The 23,196-nt window shown below is 31.6% G+C and overlaps 3 protein-coding genes across 4 annotated transcripts; 2 read left to right on the top strand and 1 right to left on the bottom strand.

The window, feature by feature from the left end:
• The first annotated feature begins 582 nt into the window (after positions 1-582).
• LOC115723007 (uncharacterized) lies at positions 583-10,665 on the top strand. The gene is made up of 25 exons (XM_030652403.2): positions 583-875; positions 1,127-1,327; positions 4,868-5,085; positions 5,181-5,286; positions 5,396-5,497; positions 6,277-6,336; positions 6,432-6,510; positions 6,612-6,759; positions 6,864-6,987; positions 7,070-7,250; positions 7,326-7,354; positions 7,424-7,572; positions 7,694-7,796; positions 8,169-8,264; positions 8,368-8,423; positions 8,517-8,646; positions 8,760-8,822; positions 8,905-8,964; positions 9,048-9,209; positions 9,443-9,516; positions 9,611-9,704; positions 9,788-9,924; positions 9,991-10,071; positions 10,159-10,264; positions 10,428-10,665. Exons 2-25 carry the CDS (start codon positions 1,148-1,150, stop codon positions 10,512-10,514), a joined length of 2,625 nt encoding a protein of 874 aa, XP_030508263.2. The 5' UTR covers positions 583-875; positions 1,127-1,147; the 3' UTR covers positions 10,515-10,665.
• A 1,226-nt stretch (positions 10,666-11,891) lies between these two features.
• LOC115723110 (heterogeneous nuclear ribonucleoprotein 1) lies at positions 11,892-15,265 on the bottom strand. 2 transcript variants are annotated; one of them, XR_004012902.2, is made up of 3 exons: positions 14,769-15,264; positions 12,854-14,104; positions 11,892-12,348 (listed from the first exon to the last, which is right to left on the bottom strand). XR_004012902.2 is itself a non-coding variant. In XM_030652534.2 (2 exons), the coding sequence occupies exons 1-2, from the start codon at positions 14,988-14,990 to the stop codon at positions 12,971-12,973; spliced, it is 1,356 nt and encodes a 451-aa protein (XP_030508394.2). In that variant the 5' UTR covers positions 14,991-15,265; the 3' UTR covers positions 12,613-12,970. The 2 variants fall into 2 exon arrangements, 1 of the variants encoding a protein (XP_030508394.2); XM_030652534.2 differs by lacking the exon at positions 11,892-12,348 and having other exon boundaries at positions 12,613-14,104; positions 14,769-15,265.
• A 5,987-nt stretch (positions 15,266-21,252) lies between these two features.
• LOC115722518 (uncharacterized) lies at positions 21,253-23,121 on the top strand. The gene is made up of 3 exons (XM_030651747.2): positions 21,253-21,579; positions 21,703-21,803; positions 21,903-23,121. Exons 1-3 carry the CDS (start codon positions 21,514-21,516, stop codon positions 22,576-22,578), a joined length of 843 nt encoding a protein of 280 aa, XP_030507607.2. The 5' UTR covers positions 21,253-21,513; the 3' UTR covers positions 22,579-23,121.
• The last annotated feature ends 75 nt before the right edge of the window (positions 23,122-23,196 follow it).

The raw sequence follows: 23,196 nt of genomic DNA, 5'->3' as shown, positions 1-23,196 counted from the left end.
GATTGATTGGTACTACCTATATCAACAAGGTGCATCTTGTTTTTCGGTAGCCCATCTCGAAAGAACTCCACAGTTAAGCGTGCTTGGCCTGGAGCAATTTCAAGGATGGGTGACCTTCGCTTGAAGCGGGGACGTTACAATGTATAAATATTATATGTACTCGAAAATAATTTTAATATAATATAGTATTAAGAATTGTTTATTGGTATTTTTGTTACATTGATATTTTTTTATATTTTGATTTTTTTTCAAGTGTAACACTATTTAGTTATAACCTCTCAATTAGAATATTATTTTCTTGGTCCCAAATGTATTCCTGGATAGAAGTTTTACTGGAATTATATAACATACAAAAAAAAAAAATTAACTAAAATTTTTTTTAAAATGTGGAAAGATATATTATAAAATTTTCCTAAAGTATATAGTCATTAATAATTAGGCAGGTAGTTCAGTAGTCAATATATTTATATATATCCATAAAAAATTATTTCAAAGATTGTACTAAAATACTTTTCAAATAAATAAATAAACCAAACTGTTATTCATAGTGGACAAGAGGCACTGACTGCAATGTACCAACATTAATAATAATAATAATAATAATAATAATAATAATAATTAATATATACAATTTCTAGAAGACAAATATCATCTGTATAAGCTTATCTTTTTCCTGTTATTTTTGAAACCAGAGAGAGCAGTGTTAACAGAAACAGAAAGAAGAGAGAGAAAGAAAGAGAGAGAGAGAGAGAGGAAGCAACAGATTTCCCAATTCCCAATTATATGTATCTACATTTCATTATTTTCTACCCCAAATCCAATCAAACAACAAAGATTAAACATTCAAAAACACATTCATTCCATATATAATTCAGGTATATATTTATATATCTCTCTCTCTGCTTTTATCTCTGTTTTATACATTATTATATCCTAAGTTTTATTTTCTATGACAATGACATTGTTAATCCTCAATAATCAATATCGAAAATCCCTTCTCAAGATCTAATTATTTTTTGGGAATCTGTATTTATAATTTTTCATTTCTTGGGTTATCTGCATTTTGTATATTTATTGTTGTTATTATTTTTGAAGAGAATAAAATGTTAATTAAGTGAAAATGCAGAATTAATAAGTAGAGAAGAAGATGAGAGTGGCGGTGGTTGGTGGTGGGATTAGTGGACTGGTTTCGGCTTACGTTTTGGGTCAAAACGACGACGTTAAAGAAGTGGTTTTGTATGAGAAAGAAGATTATTTGGGAGGCCATGCCAAAACTGTTACTTTTGACGGTGTTGATTTGGACCTTGGTTTCATGGTCTTTAATCGGGTACGTGGCTACTTCTCTATCTTTTCTTTCCCTAAAAAATCAAAATTAAATAAATTATTTATTTATCTCTAAAATAATCTCACAAATTATTCAAAATTAATGAATAGTCAAAAGTTTGGTAAATATTCTTAACAATAATATCCTTAAATGAGAAAAAGGGTTATTTGTTTTTGTGATGATATATAGTTAGAGAAATTTTTTTTGTTTATTATTTTTTAACTAATTAATAATTGGTGTGTGTTTTTGTACGTGTAACTATATATAAGCCTATTTTTATTCAAAAGAAAAAACTAGATGCGCCTATTTGTTGGGAAAGGATAGTTTTAATTTCTTTCTTTATTAGCTCCTCTAAAGTGGCATGTTAAATTTACTTAAAAGAATAAGTCTTACCTAATGTTCAACATAATAATAAATAATAAGTTAACACTTGTTGTGTAGTGTAGTATTAGAAAATTTTTTAATAGCTTTATCTCTTACTTGGGTCAATTAGACTCTTAACTAGCATGTGATCCTTAGAATTACCTTAAGATCGAAAGAACGGGGATGGAATCTACACTGCGTGATTTTTTTTTTTTTTACAAAAAATTAGTAAATAATAAGTCCTACATTAAAAAATTTGATATGGATTTTTCTTTTTTTATTCATGAAAGGTAGATTTATTTTGTTGGTATAAATAGGTGGTACATTGACATTTAATATATTATAGATAAATATTATTTTGGACTATATATTTTACAAAAGTTATTGATTAGAGTTTTGTTAAATGTCTAAAAAAGATAAAAATAGAATCTTGAATTTAATTTTTAATAATTTTTTTATCATAATATCTTTAGATTGGATTATTATTAAGTTTTATGTTGACAAAAATCAGTTCAAATTCATATCTATACTATTAGAAAATACAAAATGTATAAAAAGATCAAATTAGTAACTTTTATAAAATACAGAATTCAAAATAATATTATTTCTAAAATAAATTATATATATACACTGATGCTTAACTTATCTTCTAAAATTTCACTGGTATAGGTTGGCTAATTTTGTTTTTTTTTTTTTCAAAGTAAATAAATAAATATTTAATTTTTTAATTTTGAAACCAATATTTAAATTATTTAAAATTTGGCAAGTTGGGTGTTTGGTTTGTCACATTCTTCTTGGAAATGGAATAGAGAGGTCGGCCTTGGATGGATTGGATAGGAGGATAGTGTGTGTATGTGTGTGTCTTGCTTTAGGCCTACATTTTATTTATTTTTTAATTTACTTTTAGTATCAGAAGTCATTAATAATAATATAGGTCAAGCAAGGCAACTCCAATAGAATAGAAGCCTTCTTTTTAGGTACTTATTGCACCTCACAAATTATTTTTTATTTTAAAATAACCAATCAGAAAATATATATGTGTACATATACATATATATAATTAGTTTGGCATTCATGCCATTTATTTCTTGTCTCCACTTTATAAAATTTTATATTATAATGCTATTTGGTCATATTTACTCAATTTAGGCATCTGTATTGGAATTAGCCTAAAAAGGGTTCTTAGGCGTTGGTTGAGTTTGGCATATTTTTTTCTATACAAAATAATTAATTCAAACTTAATTTTTTATTTTTTTTTTATCGATTTTTTGTTTTAATTTATCTTTCAGTCAATTTAACAACTCAATTTATATAATGTAAAAATAAATAAAATTAAGTATAAAAATTCAAAATTTTTAATATCGGTATTCAAATTAGGGTATCCAATAATTATGATTAAAAAAATTAAAACAAAGAGTATTAACCCAATGAATGTACAAAAATTTGTTAAAACATAAGACAAATATATATTCGCGCGGTATATCTACTCCTAACTTATATTATTATCAAAATATAAAATGATTTCTAAAGGGAAATTTGATTTTCTATACTTAGAAAATCAAAATTTTTTTTCCCTAAACCAAAAATTTAAAACCTAAAAAAACTATACCTTTTTTTTTAAAACCCCAAAAATACCCCCTCACAATATTTTCTCTCTCTCTACATCATCTCTCTCTCCCTCTATCTCACCCCAACCGCCCACCCTCACCCGAACCACCCTCACCCACGTCAACCCCAACCCGAACCACCCTCACCCCCGTCGACCACGAATCCCAGGCCCCCCATCACCGGCGGTCGAAGCCCACGAATCCCAGGCCCCCTCTTCATCGCCGGTCATCGAAAGCCAAAAAAAAAAAAAAAAAAAAAAAAGGAAAAAAAAGCCCCCAGGTCCGATGGTCGGACCATGGGTCCGATGGGGTCCGACCAATCGGACCCATGGTCCGACCATCGGGCCCCCTCTCTCTAAGTCTCTCTCAAATCGAATGAAGAAGGAAAAAAAAAAAAACCAGGTGGTCGGACCCCATCGGACCCCATGGTCCGACCATCGGACCTGGGGTGTGGGATTCTTGGGACCGGCCGAGAAAGAGAGATGCTGTGAGAGTTTGGGGGTATTTTTGGGGTTTTGAAAAAAAAAAAGTATAGTTTTTTTAGGGTTTAAATTATTGGTTTAGGAATCAAATTTTTTGATTTTCTAAGTATAGAAAATCAAATTTCCCTTTCTAAAATAGTGTGACACATATATATATATAATAATAAGTGATAGAGATATGTATGTCAAATTTATTCTCTTTAATTATACGATGCTCTTGTCACAATCTCCTCATATAAGAATCTTAAGCAATCCACAATATTCCCATTCCGACCTGGTCATACCATTATCATATGTAATATAATAATTAATTTTTTATAGAATAATATTAATTTTTTAGAGTATATTAATAAATGCAATACATGAGTAAGTTGTGTTTACACAGTGACAGAAACTTATGCATAAACCTAAATTAAAAATGTATGAAAATAATATATATTTCATATGAAAATTAAATTGCAGTATTTAATATAATAGTTAATTTATAATTTCATTTTCAATATGTTATTATATAATTTAGGAAAACAAAATATTAAAAATAAAGTAGAATTTTTATTAATTTTTTTGTTTCTCCCAAATTATTGGATGATTTTTTTTATTATTTATTTTAAACTTTGACTTCTTGAAGTGAAGGGAATGATTTTGAATAGCTCATAATAATTTAGAATTAATCATTATAATAGGATTTTTGAATTGTTAATTTTTCATATCTTCAAAAACAAAATAAGATTATAATCAAATGGTTTAATAAAAATATCATTACAAATGTTCTTTTTTTTTTCTCCAATGATTTGTATAGAAGTACCCAATTTATAAATATAATAATAGAATCAAACAAACAATTAAAAGCACACATCAAATATGGGACAAACTTGTTGTGTGCAAATAAAATAAATAAAGAGTAATAAAAAAAATCCATTTGTTTTGTGTTGTCATGTATAATCATTGTTAAGAATAAAAAGAAAAATTGATTTATAAAATTGAAACATGTGTTATTGAGTTGTCTAAAATAATTTAAGTAAAATGTATAAAAAAAATTACATTTTTAATGATAATAATTAATATTGATGATGTAATTAATAATTGGACAGGTAACATATCCAAACATGATGGAATTTTTTGAGAAGCTTGGAATTGAGATGGAAATCTCAGATATGTCATTCTCAGTGAGCTTAGAGAAAGGAAAAGGGTGTGAGTGGGGTAGTAGAAATGGCTTCTCAAGTTTATTTGCTCAAAAAACTAACCTCTTTAATCCTTACTTTTACCAAATGATTAGAGAAATTCTCAAGTTTAAGGATGATGTTATCAGGTTCCATTCCATTCTCATCTTTTCTTTTTTCCATTATTTTCTTTTTTTTAATTTATATTATGTTTATGTTTTCTTTTTCATGGTTATATAATTAGCTATCTTGATATGCTTGAGCATAATCCGGACATTGATCGAAATGAAACATTAGAAGAGTTCACCAAGTCTCATGGTTACTCCGACTTGTTTCTAAAAGCTTATCTAGTGAGATTCATATATCATTTAACTCTTTCTAATAAGTCATATGTATTTGTGTATTTATGTATATGTATTACTAATTTAATTGGTATTAACATTTATAATATTAATATAGATTCCAATATGTGGTTCAATCTGGTCTTGCCCTTCAGAAGGTGTTATGAGTTTCTCTGCCTTTTCTGTTCTTTCCTTTTGTCGCAATCACTATCTCCTTCAGGTATATTTACACATATAATAATAAACTTTATTTATGTATAAATATTATTTATCTATATATATATATATTATAATGGGGAGCTTAGCAATCATTTTGTTTCTACTGATAGGGATTTTCGTCATGTGGAGAAATTAGAAGCTAATTTTTATTTTTATATGATACATTATAGTTATAGTAAGCACCTCATCAACTTACTATCATTTTGTTGTCAATACTAATTTATGACAATTGAGTTATTGATGAGACAAAATATCTCCCCAACTATAAAATTTTCATATATAAATACATGTATATATTATATGATAAGTTTGCCTACTTTCTCTAAAAAGGGTGTTTTAGTAAATTTTTTATATGTTTTTGCATTTAGGAGAGTTTTTTAAGTCTAATTTTTTCTCATGATCGCATGCGTTGTAACTATTTAAGACCACCTGTAAATTTTTAAAAAGTTTCGAGTAATATACAATACTGAAAATAAAATTTACATATTTTGTTGCACGCGCGACTATTTTTCTTATATGCGTAGTAAATAACGGTTTAATTTAAATTTTATATTCGGTATTGTAAATTATTCGAAATTTTTTGAATATTTACAAATAATCTTAAATAGCTACAACGTGTGCAATCATAGAAAAAAAATTAGACTAAAAAACTCTCTTAAATGTCAAAACAGATAGTAAGTCTACCAAAAGGAACTTTTAGGGGGTCCACTACAAGAATTTCCTATATTATATTTGTTTTTGTTTTGACATTATGTTTGTTGTTGTTTTTGGCAAATGAAGCTATTTGGTCGTCCTCAATGGCTTACTGTCAAAGGACGTTCACATTGTTATGTGAAGAAAGTAAGTAACTACTAACTTTTTTATTAAACAAAATAATTAATGGTGTTTATTTATTTATTATGATTAATTTTGAAGAAAATAAAAATGAAAAACAGGTAAGAGAGGTGCTAGAGAGTAAAGGATGTCAAATAAAAACATGTTCAAAGGTACAAATGGTTTCAACCACTGATGAGGGTTAGTACTCAAAACTAATATAAAAACTCATAACTAATTATGACTAATCACATTTAACATAAACACTTTCTAATTATCTTAAAAGTGTTAATTATAAACAGGTTGCATAGTTCACTCTGAAGATGGTTCTAAAGAAGTGTATAATAAGTGCATATTGGCTGTTCATGCTCCTGATGCTATGAGATTACTTGGAGATCAAGCTACTCCTGATGAACGCAGAGTACTTGGCGCTTTCCAATATGTTTATAGGTATTTTCTCATCTCAAAAACACCCAAATATGAATCTGATCAGTCACTATGAATTTGGCTTTATATTTAGTGAAATGAATGGAAACTCTGTTCTCTACTGGCAGTGATATTTACCTTCATCGTGACAAAACTTTAATGCCCCGAAACTCAGCAGCATGGAGTGCATGGAATTTCTTAGGAAGTAGAGACAAGAAAGTATGTTTGACATACTGGCTTAATGTTCTTCAGGTGAGTACACATATCAAATTTGAAAATCTTAGTCAATGAAAAAGGATTTGAGTTCTAAAGTTTTGAATCATTGAATATGCAGAATCTTGGTGAAACAAGTCTCCCTTTTCTTGTGACTCTCAATCCAGATCAACAACCTAAACATACCCTGCTTAAGTTTTCAACTGGACATCCAGTCCCATCTGTTGCTGCATCGAAAGCTTCACTCGAGCTTCATCGAATTCAAGGAAAAAGAGGAATTTGGTTTTGTGGTGCATATCAGGGTAAGTAAGATTTCCACTTGTGTTATAAATTTTGGCTATGTGAGTATTTTTACTATATGTTTTTTTCTTTTTCAGGTTATGGATTTCATGAGGATGGATTAAAGGTACTTACTAAATACAGAGAAGAATGTTTATTATGAAAAAAATTGTGAATAATTATGTTTTCTTTGCAGGCTGGAATGGCTGCTGCATACAGTGTACTTGGAAAAAATTGTAACCTTCATACTAATCCAAATCACATGGTGCCATCTATAACCGAAAGAGGGGCTCGCCTTTTTGTTACTCGATTTCTTGGACAGTACATCTCTGCAGGATGTTTAATGTAAGTAATTGCAATTCTGAAGTTGAAATTTTTCTAAAGAAAAGTCTGTTTGATTTTATACTATGTGTACATTTTGTTTCATGTGAGATAATTTATGTATGGATACTTGGTTGTGTAAAAGTATATTAGAGGAAGGGGGCACAATGTTCACTTTTGAAGGAAACACTAAAAAATGTTCTCAGAAAACAACTATCAGAGTTCACAGCCCACAATTTTACTGGAAGGTATGTATATTTTTTTTCCCACACTGATAAAATATGGTACCATAGACTCAATGATTTTTTTAACAGTATAAATACTCAATATTAGTAAAACTGTAATTTTTTTTAAGTTTTATCAGTACGAACTTTATTAGTGTCTTAAATTTGTAACCAGATTTAGTTTTTGAGTTCATTGAAAGAAAATTTTGAAGTAACTTAGACCCGATGATTTAGAATTTGTGTTTAACACACTAATAGACTTTGTAGCTTTACTAACATTTAGTACTTATGTCGCTCAAAAAATTATTGGGTTTATACCGGTTACAAAATCAAAACTTTGAGTATTTATGACACAATTTTTTGTTACTATAAATGCCTACATTTTTTATTTGTCAGGTTATGACGCAAGCTGATTTAGGTCTTGCTGATGCTTATATCAATGGAGATTTTACTTTTGTTGACAAAGATGAAGGTTTACTAAATCTCTTCTTGGTAAGAAATAAGAATTGTATGGGAGTTTTAAGCAAAATTAACAAAACATGTTCTTGGTTCTTTTTAGGTTCAATAACTTCTTGTCTAACTTTTGGTTTTGTAGATTCTTATTGCTAGTAGAGATTCAAACTCTTCAGCCTCCAAACTAAACAATAAAGGGTAAATATAGTTTTATAAGAATACATTTATTAGCATAAGTTTGATACTATTTTATTACCTCCCAAAACTCATCTAGAATTGTCTTGTTGTTAGCTTAAGGGGATGGTGGACTCCATTGTTGTTCACAGCTAGTATAGCCTCAGCAAAGTATTTCATTCAGCATGTTTCGAGGCAAAATACTCTTACACAGGCTCGAAGAAACATCTCTCGCCATTATGATCTGGTACCATGTCTCTGAAATAGAGTTTATGATCCTCTCAGTAAGATAACAAACTCAATGATTAATGTGAAATTCTAGAAGAAGCTAACTATTTTTGTCTCTTGGTGTATTTTTAGAGTAATGAACTGTTTGCACTGTTCTTGGATGAGACAATGACATACTCCTCTGCTGTATTTAAGGTAAGAACTACAATTCCTTAATGATTTGATAGTAAAAGCTGGAAGTTAAACTTGTACTAATTGCTATTATGAATTGTTTTAGTCAATAGATGAAGATTTGAAGGTTGCACAACTGAGAAAAATCTCTCTTCTAATTGAAAAGGTTAGTGTCTTTCTATACAAATTTTGCCTATATTTCGATTTTCGTCTCTGAAAGAAATTCTTTTCTCATTTCCCCTCTTCCAGGCAAAAATTGGTAAGAATCATGAAGTTCTTGAAATTGGGTGTGGTTGGGGAAGCTTGGCGATCGAAGTTGTTAAAAGAACCGGGTGCAAGTACACCGGCATCACTCTATCAGAAGAGCAACTGAAATTAGCACAAAAGAAAGTGAAAGATGCTGGTCTTCAGGTACTAAATATAACAAACAAACTTCCATATTATAGCACACATTATATATTGAAGATATCTAAGGTACTGCAGAACCTTGATCTTTGATCTTGTTATCTGAATACTTCATGCACCCCCGAGGGCCGAGCTGTGGAAAAGCTCTAAGGGGGTGTTTTGTCAGAATCCCACATCGATTAAGTATGAGATTGGTTGGTGGTATATAAGTTTACCCAAGTGGTATTTCTTTTTATCAGGAAAACATCAAATTTCTGCTATGTGACTATCGACAATTACCTGCTGGCTATAAATGTGACAGAATCATATCTTGGTGAGTTATTGTAACATGTCAAACAACATTTGATCAGACAATAACTTTCTGAATTTGATTTAATTTAATGAGTTGAAATGTTGTATTTTTGTAGTGAGATGTTAGAAAGTGTTGGTCATGAGTTTATGGAAGACTTTTTTGGTTGTTGTGAGTCTGTATTAGCAGAGAATGGACTCCTTGTTCTGCAGGTAATGAATCTTATAGTTCTAATGGTTTGAGGTAATTATAAGCATTGTTGTAATCTCCTCTCTTCTCAATTTTTTGTTTTCAGTTTATATCAATACCGGATGAACGATACGACGAGTACAGAAGAAGTTCAGACTTTATCAAGGAGTATATTTTTCCTGGTGGATGTTTACCTTCATTAAGTAGAGTAACAACTGCCATGGCTGCTGCATCTAGACTCTGGTAAAGATTACATGACACAATTATTTTGTTAATTCTTATTACTAATTATTATAAATGGAACACCAGTGTGGAGCACATTGAAAATATTGGAATTCATTACTACCAAACACTGAGGTACTGGAGGAAAAGTTTCTTGGATAAGCAAAGGTTAGTAAATGAGTAATGAGTATGGATTTTAAGTTCAATCTAATTTGACTTTGGTGTTAAGACATTAATTTGAGTGTATTTTCACAGTGAAATCATGGCACTTGGATTCGATGAAAAGTTTATTAGGACATGGGAGTACTATTTTGATTATTGTGCAGCAGGTTTCAAGACTCACACTCTAGGAAATTATCAGGTACAAATCTCATCCTACACCGAAATTTCGGAAATCTGTACCATTTTTGTTTTTCTATTTCGGAATCATTTTTTGAATTCTTTATCTTTTCAATGAGATTTGAACCTTCAGTGTACTACTTGTTCTGGTTGATGAGTTTTTGTTTTTTAATTTTTGATTGCAGATTGTGTTTTCACGTCCAGGCAATGTAGCTGCATTTAGCAATCCATATAAAGGATTTCCTTCTGCACATGGAGATGAATATAATTGATTATGATTTTGCAATTGTATTCTTCTCTTTCTTTCATTTTGTTTTGTTATTTTACCCAAAAGCTTCTTCATTCTTTATATGAACCTCATTTTTTAGAGACACATTGTTTTGTTTGATGGTAAATGTTAGAAAGATTTTGTCTTGCATGTTATCTTAAATTTTCAAACAAAATGAATGGAACCAAATATTACAATATTCAACACAGAAGGATTAATATGCCTTAATTTTGACCACATAACAGTATAGTAAAGTAATGAAGACCTGTTATTGATAACTAATTGGGATCTTAGAACTCTTCTTGTCTCATCTTTTTAATATTTATAATGTATTAATAAAAAGTAAAAATTATAGTAATATGGTTGGAACTTGCTTGTAAATTGTAATACCATAATTTGAGGTAAATTTGGCTCTAAAAAAAATATATTTCAATGTTATGTTTGGTCTAAATTTTATAATAGTGTTCCAATACGTTAAGGATAAAATTGAACCATATAAAAAAATCATCAACAACATTACATTTTTATTGAATATAAATCTTTTTAAATATGTTATTACATGTAATGAGTGAGTGAGAAAAGAGTAAATAAAAAATAACATGTACTGCGATGTAAAATTTAAACCTTACTATATTTTGTACTAAATTTGACAAAAATTTTAACATTTGTTAAAATTAAACCACTTTATACACCACTATTAAAATTTAGAAAATTGACTAAAATATGTATATGCACACAACACTTTTAACACTCCAAATATGATAAGTAGCATCATCCATGTAAAGGATAGAGCCATGCATAGGTGTGTGAAAGGATTTGGAGAATGAGGAAAAAGGAAAGAGAGATGAATATCATATTTTCAAAGTATAAATAGACCCAATCAAAGTATCAAACTTGTCAAAACTACATATCACATAGCAAAGTTGTAAAGATTGAGCTTAATAATATTGTATTTGTCAATCTGAATAAACAAGTGAGAACTAAACATTATTCCAAGCCCCAAATCAGCAAAATATTCTGACCCAATTTGCATACCTATGGCTATGATGCCATTCCCACCACCAAGTCTACTTCTTCTCACCAACTAAACTTATATGACATGAGAAACTAATCCATGGAGTTGAGAAGACATAACATGATATAATAATGAAATCAAGATTAAACAGGTAATCCTATCAGAACAACAATCTTTCTTTCATCAACTTCTGAATATAATTTCTTGATTTCACCTAATCAACCCGAAAAACTGCAGTTATGTCTTTCACTACACAAGAAGATTTAACTAAAACTAGCACTACTACTAATAATGGCAGTCGAATAAGATAAGGCGTAGCAAGAGAGCCAAGAAGCAGAATTCATTTTAGCCTACAACAATAGAGTATATTAGAAGATCTACTACTTCATTCCAAAATTTTATGACAAGTGTTTGTAACACCTTTCTGATAGTCTAAACATTTAGATCCATATCCAAGGATAGCTCTAGGTAGGAACTAAAGACAAGTCTTATACAATCAAATTCTAGAAAGATGCAGCATTTTGCTGTTTGCTTTACTCAACATACCGTAGGCTGTTGTCCTCGCAAATTCCATCGGGCAAACAGAAAAGCACGTGATAAGAAAATTAGTGACTTGGAATGCCGAGGAATATGCAAAGTTTCACAACGTTGGCCTGGCTGAAGGAATGAATTGTCTCATGAAAAAGCATAATTTCAACTGAACAAACTCCTCAATATTCCATCCATTCTGAACACAACCCCAGTGAAGATGCACCCACTGCGAAGCTCATGTTCAGCCATGAGTGGACACTTCATTCACTTTAGAACCCGTGCACCTCTCCTCCTGTACAACACAAGGGCAAATACAGGGGGAAAATGATTATGCCATCGACAAAGTGTCAACTACCATTACCACTATCGCTATCGCTATAGCTATAGCTACCTACTACGAAGTGATCAGCCGATAAGCTCCATTGCTACAGGTAAAAACCCTCACTACAATTCTGCTTTCCTACTCCCACATGAAAACAGGCATAACTATCGAATATCTCAATGCCTAAATAATTCTAAGATTTTGAACAGACAACAAAAGTAATTAGTAGCAAGATTTCAGCAGCAAAATACTCATATGTAATTAAGCAAACATAAATAAAGTTATATAAGCTACTTTAGCTTAAACACTAGGAGCAAGAAGAAATACTAGTAGACAATTGTAAGCACGCCAAATTGAAACTACACTCAGCAGGAAATACTAAATAAGAGGAGCATCTACGATGCTCTAAAACTATAAATTTATTATAGACTAGCAAAATAGATACTGCAATCTACTAGGATTCAAGCAATCCAACCAGTCCCAAAGAGTATTGACATCCAAATTGAGGCTGCTGCAGCTGGCCATGAGAAACCACGACCTCACGCTGCTGATCCATTAATGAAGATTCAATAAAAACTTCCAACCATTAAAATTACTGTTGTTGAGCTTGTCGGGGCTGACCGCTGCCATAACCAGCACCAGCATAACCAGATTGACCATTGGTCTGTGGAGCCCCATAATTTCCAGATGCTTGTGATGGATCACTCCTCCATGCCGCATTTCCATTTGCATCACTATAGCCACCTCCTAGGTAACCACCACCACTTCCTTGGAGATCACCACTACCGCTGTTTGGACCACTCCCAGAACGCCCTCCAACAGCACCGTACCCAGCAGAATTCCCATAGGACCCGTCACTGCCACCATACCCACTGTAGCCATAACCTTGAGTCCCATATCCAGCAGCACTTGGTGATTGACCTGCAGGTGCAGAACCATTCCCTGCACCAGTTCCACTGCCTGTAACGCCCCAAGGAGCAGTATTACCATAGCCCATAGCACCATATCCAGCAGGATTCTGTCCGCTCCATGAACTTCGGCCACCTGGTGGACCACTTCCATAAGCAGGATTTGCGGCATTAGGATTCCCATAGGCAGCACTAGCTGGGCTAGTATAGCCAGTATTTGCACTAGCATAATTTCCATAACCCCCATAGCCCATTCCATTATTTGAAGGACCATAACCATAGCTAGGCGCACCATACCCTGAAGAGCCATAAGGAGGAAAAGCACCCCCAGTATTCTGAGGTTGAATAAATCTGCTGGAATCCATACGTCCATCATATGAATTTTGATTGCCACCAGATGCACCATATCCTTGATAGCCGCCGCCGCCGCCGCCGCCCATGGAACGGCCACCTCCACTAGGATTGGCATCTTTAGGAAGAGCTCGCTTCACTTCTACTTGCTTACCATTTAAATCATGAAATGTCTTATGCAAAACCCTATCAACTGCATCTTCAGAATCAAAAGAAATAAATCCAAAACCTCTTGGTCGTCCTGTATTTTGATCATACATAACTACTACATCAGTTACATGTCCAAAGGACTCAAAATATTCACGAAATCCCTCTTCAGATAAAGTAGGAGGTAACCCTCCAACAAAAATCTTCTTGGTCCTCATATTTCCACCACCGCCACCACCAGCATTTCTACCAGGATTAGGATTTCCAGATCGTGCAGACGTTTGTTGCTCTTCTCTTGATAAGGCCTTCTTAGCATCAACCTGAAACATAACTGATAATTAGAGAAAAAAAACTAAAACTATACATCAACAACAACAACAGAGCATAGGAGCATGCTTCAACTTTCAAATCAGATCAGTAAATGGTAAGCAAAATTCATAAAGTACAAAACTTTAAGACTCGGAATGAAAAAAGAAAACTCCCAAAAGAAATGCACGCTTTAAATCCAACAGAAAGAAATGACAGAATTGCATTGCGAGCTAAATAAAAGTTATGGACAAACTTAGGATCCAACCACACTCCACCATTGAGTAACCTAAAAAATCAATAGTGCTGAACTACAAGCGCAATTAATTAACTTCCTCAGATCCCTTGTAAGAAATCTATCCAAAACAACCAAAGCAGCAGTAGCAGCATTAACAAATGAGCTAAACCACTTAGTTTCAAACAGAACACTAAACCTAAAACAACTCCAGAAAATGGAAAATTATCCCAGCAACAAAACATGTCAAGAAAACTATACAGAAACAACAAATGAACAAAACAGATACTTCCATAAAATCGTAGAAACAACAACAATAACAAAACCCCCCAAAATGCCCAAAACCAAAAATTGCATCGGAAAAAAAAAAAACAAAGACCCATCAATTGAAATCCACCCAAAAAGAAATGAGAAATTGGGTAAGAAAAAAAGGGGGGTCTCACCGTTCTACCATCAATGGTATGAGTTTCCTGAAGAACCCTATCGAGGACAGAGGGATCTGAAAAAACAACAAAAGCAAATCCTCTAGGTTTCCCAGTGAACTTTTCCCTCATAACAACTGTCTGCAACACTTCACCATAGTTCTCAAAATACTCCTTGAGCTTCTCCTCTGTGGTTTCCCATGAAATCCCACCAATGAATAGCTTTCCTTGATCTGAATCCATTTTATCTTTTCAACCTATTTATTCCCCCCCCAAAAAAACGTCTCTTTTCTCCTTCCCTTATTGGTTCTGAGATTTTCCCACCTCCGTATTTGGAGTTCTGGGTGTTGTGATTCGAATTATGAGTATGAAAAAGGAAGGAAGAAGAAGAGGACGAGAGGGTTTGTGGCCGACTTTCGGTCGAGAGAGAGGGAGAGAGAGAAATGTGAGGAGGTGAAGTGAGAGAGGGCATATACCCCTGTGCTTTGACAACTCAAGTTCCCTTTGTGAAAAAAAGTATTCAATATCAACGGTTGGATTTGATTGTTAATAATGCAGTTGATGTTGATTAGAGATGGACGGCTGTGATTTCATTTTTGTTTGGAGTTTGTAGAAGCGTTAGAACGTGGTCGTCAAATAAGGTACGGATTGGTAATAGTGGTTGGCTACTTATCACGTGACACGCACGAGATAGTGACATTTTCTTTTTCTATTTTGTGTTTAAAAATATAAGAATGAGAATCTAGAATCTAAATTTCTAATAAACAATAAATAAAATAGGGTGATTCTACAATACACTCCTCGTAAAGGAGATGTACTCATGCATCCTCTATTTATTTCGGTCTTTAAAAAAAAAATTAGTCTAATTTTTTTTCATATCTATGTATTTAAGATATCATACAAAATTTTGATAAATTCGGAATATTTTACAATATAGAAAATAATGTTCAAACAGTCTATTTTATACGCATAAAAAATAAAATAATCACGTGTGCAACACACTGTTTGAACGCAATTTTTGGTGTCTTAAACTTTTCTGAATTTCTTAAAATTTTGCAGGATATCTTAAATAACTATAATATACATGATCATGAGAAAAAATTTAACTAATAAATTATTTTAGATACTAAAACAATAGAGACATATCGGTGCATCTCTTTTAAGGGGGTGCATTATAGAATTTTCTAATAAAATAATATTTTTTAAGCTAATTAAGAATTGAGCAATTTGCGGCGAAACCCCCTTATGTATTGATTTTTATACACTTAACCCCCTTATCTTTATTTTTGGTGGCAAAACCCCCTTATGTTTTAATTTTTATACACTTAACCCCCTTATGTTTTTTTTTGGTGGCAAAACCCCCTTATGTTTTAATTTTTATACACTTAACCCCTCTATCTTTTGTTTTGGTGGCAAAACCCTTCAGTTTACTTTTCTTTGCAAATTTAAAGTTTTAGTTAAATATTACCGTTAAATACTAACCGGATTACTACTGTATCGACTTCGAGGTTTTACCGTTACTTATACAAAGGTGTATACAGTGGTCATCCAGTTGATATTTAACGGTAATATTTAACTGGCGTGTCAAATTTGCAAAGAAAAATAAACATAAGGGGGTTTTGCCACCAAAAAAAAGATAAGGGGGTTAAGTGTATAAAAATTAAAACATAAGGGGGTTTTGCCACAAAAAAAAAGATAAGGGGGTTAAGTGTATAAAAATTAAAACATAAGGGGGTTTTGCCACCAAAAATAAAGATAAGGGGGTTAAGTGTATAAAAATCAAAACATAAGGGGGTTTCGCCGCAAATTGCTCTTAAGAATTTTAACATGTACCAAATTTTTTCCCCTTAATTTTGTAGGCCTTTAAAAAAAGATTATTGGATTAAAAAAATTGTCAAATTTTACTAACAGATGTGCGATGTGGATGAAAGTTTAGGGAGCACGACTTGGTACATATCAAAGTTGATTCGATATATATAGTTCTCGGAGTATAATTTTGCACATACACAATTGTCACATTAGTAAAATTTAACGAAATTAGACAGAAATCTTTTAATTTAACAATCTCAATAATTCTATGAGAATTTTTAACAGCCTAACAAATTTAGAGGTGAAAATTCTAACTAGTTTTTTATTTTTAATAATTGTTAGAATTCTAATTAGTAGCTTTATAAGAATAGTTTTTGATAAAAAGTTTTAAGTATAATTATTTTATTAAAATAATAAAAAATTATTCCAATGTAAAAATTGCAATAATTTTTGTTGTAATTAAATAAATGAATAGAATAAAAATAAATTTACTTTTACTCTATTATCCCCAACTAATTATACTATAATAGTACTTTAATAAAATATAAATAATTGAAATCGATGTAAAAAATAAAAGTAAAATGGGTGAGAATAAAATAAAAAAGAAATAAAATTATTATTTGTGTTATATTATTTATTAAAATTAGTAGAAATGAAATCAAAATTATTTTCTTTAACTTTACTTATTTTAACTTATTTATGTTTTGAATTACTAAATTGTCTTTTTTGTTACACATCAAAAGAATAGATAAGAGTTGCTCAAATATAAATATTTAAGTAATACAATTTACACAATATTAATAACTAGGTTCGAGCTAAAATATCTAATTATGATTATACCACACTAACTTGAGAATAATCACATGTAACACAATAAGCAAATCATACTATATAATAATATAGTCTATTAGGATAGAGTATTATAAATTTACGATTTTATTACCAATGGGTTAAAATTACAAAAATCCCATAAACACATATACAAAGACTTAAACTCAAATAATCTCATACAGTGACATACATCAGATTATATAATAATATAATCTTACATTTATACTTAATTAAGTTAATTAGGGTTTTTAGTCTTCATAAAAACTTTAGAATATTACATCACAATACTCCCAAAGTCGGATTTGAAAAAGAGAATATATTAGCCCACTCTATTCCTGATTATTGAATCTAGCTTGAAAGATTGTGGTGTTCAACAAGTTCTTGGATTGGATGTTCGACAAAATACTAAAAGATGGTGAGAATTCTCTGATAGGCTACAAGAGGTATTGTCTCTTTTTTCATTAGTCTAGATTTAATCTATATACATTATGCTGAGATCCTTGAGCTTATGGTTCATATTAGATTAAATTATTTTTTAATCAAATTTGCTTCCATTTTTCTAACTTTGATATGGACCATAAAAACCAACAGTCGGGTCTAGGGCCGGGTCCAGGGTAGGGGTCTAGGGTCCAGGGTTCGGGGCAGGATCCCAGTCCGGGATCTGGGTTTGGGTTCGGAGCTGGGGTCGAGGTTTGGGTCTCGGGCGGGGGCCGGATTCGAGTCTAGGGTCTGGGGTTCAAATTTGGGGTTCAGTTCCAGGTCCCAGTCTTAGAGGCTAAGGTCCATGTCCAGGTTGGGGCCGGGGTCGGGGTCCAAATTTAGGGCCCAGGTCCGAGACCGGGGTTTGGGTTCGAGTCCAAGGTTCGGGTCTGGATCCTAATCTTAGAGGTTGGAGTTAAGGTTTGAGATTGTGGTCCAAGTCTTGTTCTGAGGTCAGGGGTCGGGGTTCGAGTTTGAAGCCGGGTTTCGGGTTCGAGTCCAGGGTCCGAGTTCGAGTCTATGGTTTGGGGTTCGGGCTTGGGTCTCAGTCTTAAAGGCTGGGGTATGGGTCTGTCAGAGTCTAAAATATTGATTAAGAAAAAAAATGTTTAAGAAAATTTTGAAAATGATTTTTTTTATTTTAAATTTTTTCAAAATTTTGTTTATCAATTAAAAAATGAAAATAATTTTATAAATCATATTTTTAAAAAAATATTTTCATTTTTCTAATTAAAAAAATACAAAATTAATTAAAAATATATTATCAAACACCACTATATATTTCGTCAAATATGTATCTAAGTTGGGGATTTTGTTTCCATGTCATAAGACCTAGTTGATTGTTGGAGCATAAAAGACCTAGTTGAATTGTGATCGGTCACATTCAATTGAAATAATTGAGCAAAGCAAAGAACATATACTCTAGTGTACAAGTAACGAGTCATTGCTATTGTTTCTGAGGCCCATTTGATCTTGAATGATCGTAGTGAGAGTTGATACTTTCTTCTTAAATATTAGAAATTGGAAGTGTGGATGGTAACTAAGGTGTATGGTTTTTCATTTTAATATTAAGGTGGTGTTTGTTTGGGATGAATAAAAATTTAAAAATAAAAATGAGAATGAGAATAAGAATAGGAATGTAATGAAATTGAATTTAAAATGTATAAAAAAATTATTAAAATTTTTCTCATTTTGCATTAGAATGTGTTGCCCCTGATTTTGTCCGAAATACGTGGACCAACCGGACGATGACACGTGGATGGAAAAGGTTTAGTATTTGAATAAAACAGCTAAATCTTCTTAAAGCGAAGGATTACCTTAGACATGCCCCCCGGAGAAGGCATGTAAGTCTCGTATACTCCCAGAGAGCAAGATGGCAACATAGCATCTCCGGGAGGTGTCAGGTTTCATCTGAACAGTCATCTCGCATTTAATGCCGCATGGGAGGAAGCGTATTGAAACTGCCATACGCAGTAAAGTCTGACGGCACAACCCCCAATCTGTACCCACTAGGTCATGATCAATAAAGTCTAGTGACGGCTATTCTGTGAGGAATCACATCAGTCAAAAGAGATTAAGGACTGCCCTCATAAAATCCCTACAGAACCTAGGGATTAGACCATGCATTACTTATGATAAATTCATTGGGAATGTGTGGTTTTACTGATAGTTACAGAAATGCATGTACCTTAATTCTAGAGACCACCCCACAAAAACACTATAAATACCCCCAAAGCTCATTAAAGAGGGGTCGAGAATTCTGGATTTCATAAGAACTAGAAGAGTAAAAACTCACGAAGAACATTCTCTGTATTAAATACTATCATAAAAATACCAGACTCGTGGACTAAGGCTCATTAACGCCCTAACCACGTAAAAAATCTCCCTCTTAATTTCTTACAGCTCTCTAAATTATTATTATTTTATTGGTTGCCGAAAACCTCGGTCAACAGAATGGTAATTCTTTTTATTTCAAAATAGAATAAATTCCAATACTTTAAAATACAACTAAACAAAGAAATAAAATAAATTTTTTATTTTTTTCTTCTATTCTATTCCATTTATTTTATTACTTCTAACCAAACACTACCTAAAAGTAATGTTAGATACACACTTAAATTGCACACACTTATTACACATAATGATGTGTAATAAATATTAGCCATTTATATTTTTAAGTGAGACCGTATCACTTTTTAATTGTTTAGTTGAGATTAATTACACATCATTGTGTGTATGAAGTGTGTCTCAATTATTTTCCAAAAACTAATTGACAATGTAAGAAGTATTTCTTTCATCTTATATATAATATTATATTTCTATACAGTAGCAATGTGAGACTATTTTAAATACACTCTCTTAACGTTTGGTCTTGAAAAGTGTAAGTGTAATGAACGACATTTAAGAGACCACAAGACTAAACATGACATTTGAAAGAATTCTACTAAAAACTGAGGCACATTGACTAAAATATCTCAAATGAAAGTCAAATGTGAAAAAATAGAAGCTTTTTAATTGCTTTGATACCACGTTAGAATTTAAAAGTGCGGTAGACAAAAGTAAAATAAAGTAAGTATTTGATGAAAAATATAAAATTTTATTTCAAAACTAATTAACTATCAAATTGAAAAATGCATCTTATCTTATGTAAAATATTATCTTTTCTTACAATAACAAGGTGAGACTATTTCAAATAGTAAACCTCATTTTGATATAGTTATTGTTTGTTACTCAAAATTCATGTTTTAGTGTCACCACATCCTCACTTTTAAATTACTCGATCATTTATATGTTGCCTTTCCATTTTTTACTTCTTTGAGGAGCGGTTTTCTTATATCATTCAAAAATTATTACAGCTGTAAAAAATCCAATTTAATTATTGATCTGTAAATGTTTTATTTTTATAATAATTAACTTGACAAAACCAATTGAGTGGAAGTAAGTTATGTTTTAGTTAATATATTTTTGCATGTGACCTTAAAATACTTTTAAATGTTGTCCTCTAATAAAGCTGTCCCACTAAATATCCCATTTGGGTCATAGACACTCTTCCATAAACTTTCAAATTATTATTTTTAATGAACATTTAATTTAACCATCAACACTTAAATATATAAATAATGAACTTACTAACTAATACTTATGAGCTGGCCAACCCAACGGATAAATTTAGTATGGAATCAAAAATTAACTTCTCTGTCTTACATAAATTCCAACAAAAAAAATAATAAAAATTAAAATAAGACAGAGCCGCAATTTTGCAAAAATTCAGTTGACAGACAAAGCTGTTTATGTTGTCCCCACCCTTTATTTATTTTTTTATTTAATATATATACAATCATAATTATAATAAAAATAAATAAATAAAGTCCCAACGTCACTCTCTAATTTTAACAACCGTTGGAGCCAAAACGGGTTTAAATTTCTCCATGACAAAACCCATTTTCTCTTTTACTCTCTTTTTGCTTTAAATGTAATTTTTAAGCCATATAATATTACTTTTCTATTAAACTATAATTATTTCTTCAAGTCTCTCTACCACCACCATGAAAATGTACAACAACAACAACAACAACCACCTTTGAAATTTGAACCATAAGAGATACTTGTCTCTGTCTTTCTCTCTTTCTTTGTGTGTTGTGTTCCAATGGGGTGTTTCCTTGCTTGTTTTGGGTTTTCCCATAAAAGAAAGATTAGAAAACCAGCTCATAAGGTAGTAAAACTAACTCAACTCAATTCAAGTAAAGTCTTTGTTTTTCTTAGTTAATTCCCATATTGAGTTTAAACCCTTTATTTATTTTATTGAATATAATCTCTTTTGTTGTTGTTGTTGCAGAGATATGGGAGTTACAAGCCACTTGATTCATCATCCATAACTATAGTTAGACTTAGTTCTTCTCATAAGAACCCTATTACTGTAGGAGATTTTGAACCAAGGTGAGGTTAATGGTTGTTTATGAAGATTATAATGTGAAAAAGATGTGAGATTCTTTCTTTCTTTCTTTTGTTATAAATTGTGTTTTGTTGTTTTTATAGGCACAAGACTAAGGAGCAACAACAAGAACAAAAACCGAGCTCGAAAATCAGAAAGAAAGTTAGATTCAATCTAAATGTGCAGACTTATGAACCAGTCTCAACATCTTATGATAATTTCTTGGAGAAAGAAGAAGAGATTCATGATGAGAAAATGGAAATCTTGTCTACTTCAAAGGGTTCTTTCAACTTAAACTACAGATACCGAAACTGCAGTGACTTTTATGATGAAGAGGAAGAGGAGGAGGATATGGCTTTTGAGGACAGTGATCTTTATGATGATGATTATTACAATGATGATGATGAGGAAGACGATGATTATGATGGCGATGATGATATTGATATTGAAAGAGTAAGCCATACAAGTTCAGAGAAGAAAGTTATTTCTTGTGAAAATACAGATGGTGAGAAAATCAATAGTACTACTACATCACTTCATTCTGTTCTAAAACCAGTTGAGAATATCAATCAATGGAGAGAAGCCAAGGCAAAAACAGCACCACTTAAGCAACAAAGGAAGGAGAACATTCAATTATTTCGACAATCAAGTTCTTCTTGTTTATCGCAGCAGCAGCAGAAGCAGCCTTTCGATTACCAATCCAAGCCTCTTTTGCAAGAAATTGCTGTTGATTCCAGCCTTTCAAGTTGGTTAACTTCTAAAACTATTCAATCAGTTTGATTGATACAATATAAACCCTTCTTCAAGAATTTCTTTCTGGACATTTTATCTTACACAAAAATAGAAAAAGAAAAAGAAACAGGCACTACAAAGCTCAAGTTCTTGGGGTTGGGGGGTCTGCATAGTGTTGTTTGTTATCTAGGTACTCACTACTTAGCCTAAATCTAGTGTGAATTTTTTCAAAGGACAAAGAAAGACAGCTAGCTAATTCAGATACAAAAAGGAAAGAAAGAATCTTTGGAAAAGAGCAAGTTGGGTTTGATATTTTGTCATATTGTTGGAACAACTTTCCAACAGGGGAGTGAGAATTATGGGTTTGGATTGCTTGTGTTTTGTGCTTTTATTTTTCTGTGTTTTTGTCTTTAATGATCTTCTGATTGTCTCGTGAATGATAGGTTTTGGTTGGTTGTGAAGTTGTGTGTGTGAAAGAGAGCATTTTTCACTGTCTTTTGGAGACTTATTGCTTGGATAAGAGACTGAAGAATATTGAACAAGTTTTTTACTACATGTGTAAATGTTATTATAAAATTTGTGTATTGCAAAGATGGAAACAAACAAAGTACTATTTTTCTTTTTCAGTAGTGTCCAAACATAAATAATTGACTTTCTACACCAAAC

Source organism: Cannabis sativa, chromosome 9 (genome assembly GCF_029168945.1).
Source record: "Cannabis sativa cultivar Pink pepper isolate KNU-18-1 chromosome 9, ASM2916894v1, whole genome shotgun sequence".
NCBI lineage: Eukaryota > Viridiplantae > Streptophyta > Magnoliopsida > Rosales > Cannabaceae > Cannabis > Cannabis sativa.
Note: the sequence above shows the minus strand (reverse complement) of the source record. Positions and strands in the feature narration are given on the sequence as shown.

What these genes read in the sequence shown, in the direction of transcription:
- LOC115723007 (XM_030652403.2), top strand. Translation starts at nt 1,148, where the DNA reads ATGAGAGTGGCGGTGGTTGGTGGTGGGATTAGTGGACTGGTTTCGGCT. An exon ending in TGTTTCTAAAAGCTTATCTA is followed by an intron (nt 5,287 to 5,395) that starts GTGAGATTCATA and finishes ATATTAATATAG; the next exon opens with ATTCCAATATGTGGTTCAAT. An exon ending in TTCATGAGGATGGATTAAAG is followed by an intron (nt 7,355 to 7,423) that starts GTACTTACTAAA and finishes TTTTCTTTGCAG; the next exon opens with GCTGGAATGGCTGCTGCATA.
- LOC115723110 (XM_030652534.2), bottom strand. Translation starts at nt 14,990, where the DNA reads ATGGATTCAGATCAAGGAAAGCTATTCATTGGTGGGATTTCATGGGAA. An exon ending in ATACCATTGATGGTAGAACG is followed by an intron (nt 14,105 to 14,768) that starts GTGAGACCCCCC and finishes GTTATGTTTCAG; the next exon opens with GTTGATGCTAAGAAGGCCTT.
- LOC115722518 (XM_030651747.2), top strand. Translation starts at nt 21,514, where the DNA reads ATGGGGTGTTTCCTTGCTTGTTTTGGGTTTTCCCATAAAAGAAAGATT. An exon ending in TTAGAAAACCAGCTCATAAG is followed by an intron (nt 21,580 to 21,702) that starts GTAGTAAAACTA and finishes TTGTTGTTGCAG; the next exon opens with AGATATGGGAGTTACAAGCC. An exon ending in GTAGGAGATTTTGAACCAAG is followed by an intron (nt 21,804 to 21,902) that starts GTGAGGTTAATG and finishes TTGTTTTTATAG; the next exon opens with GCACAAGACTAAGGAGCAAC.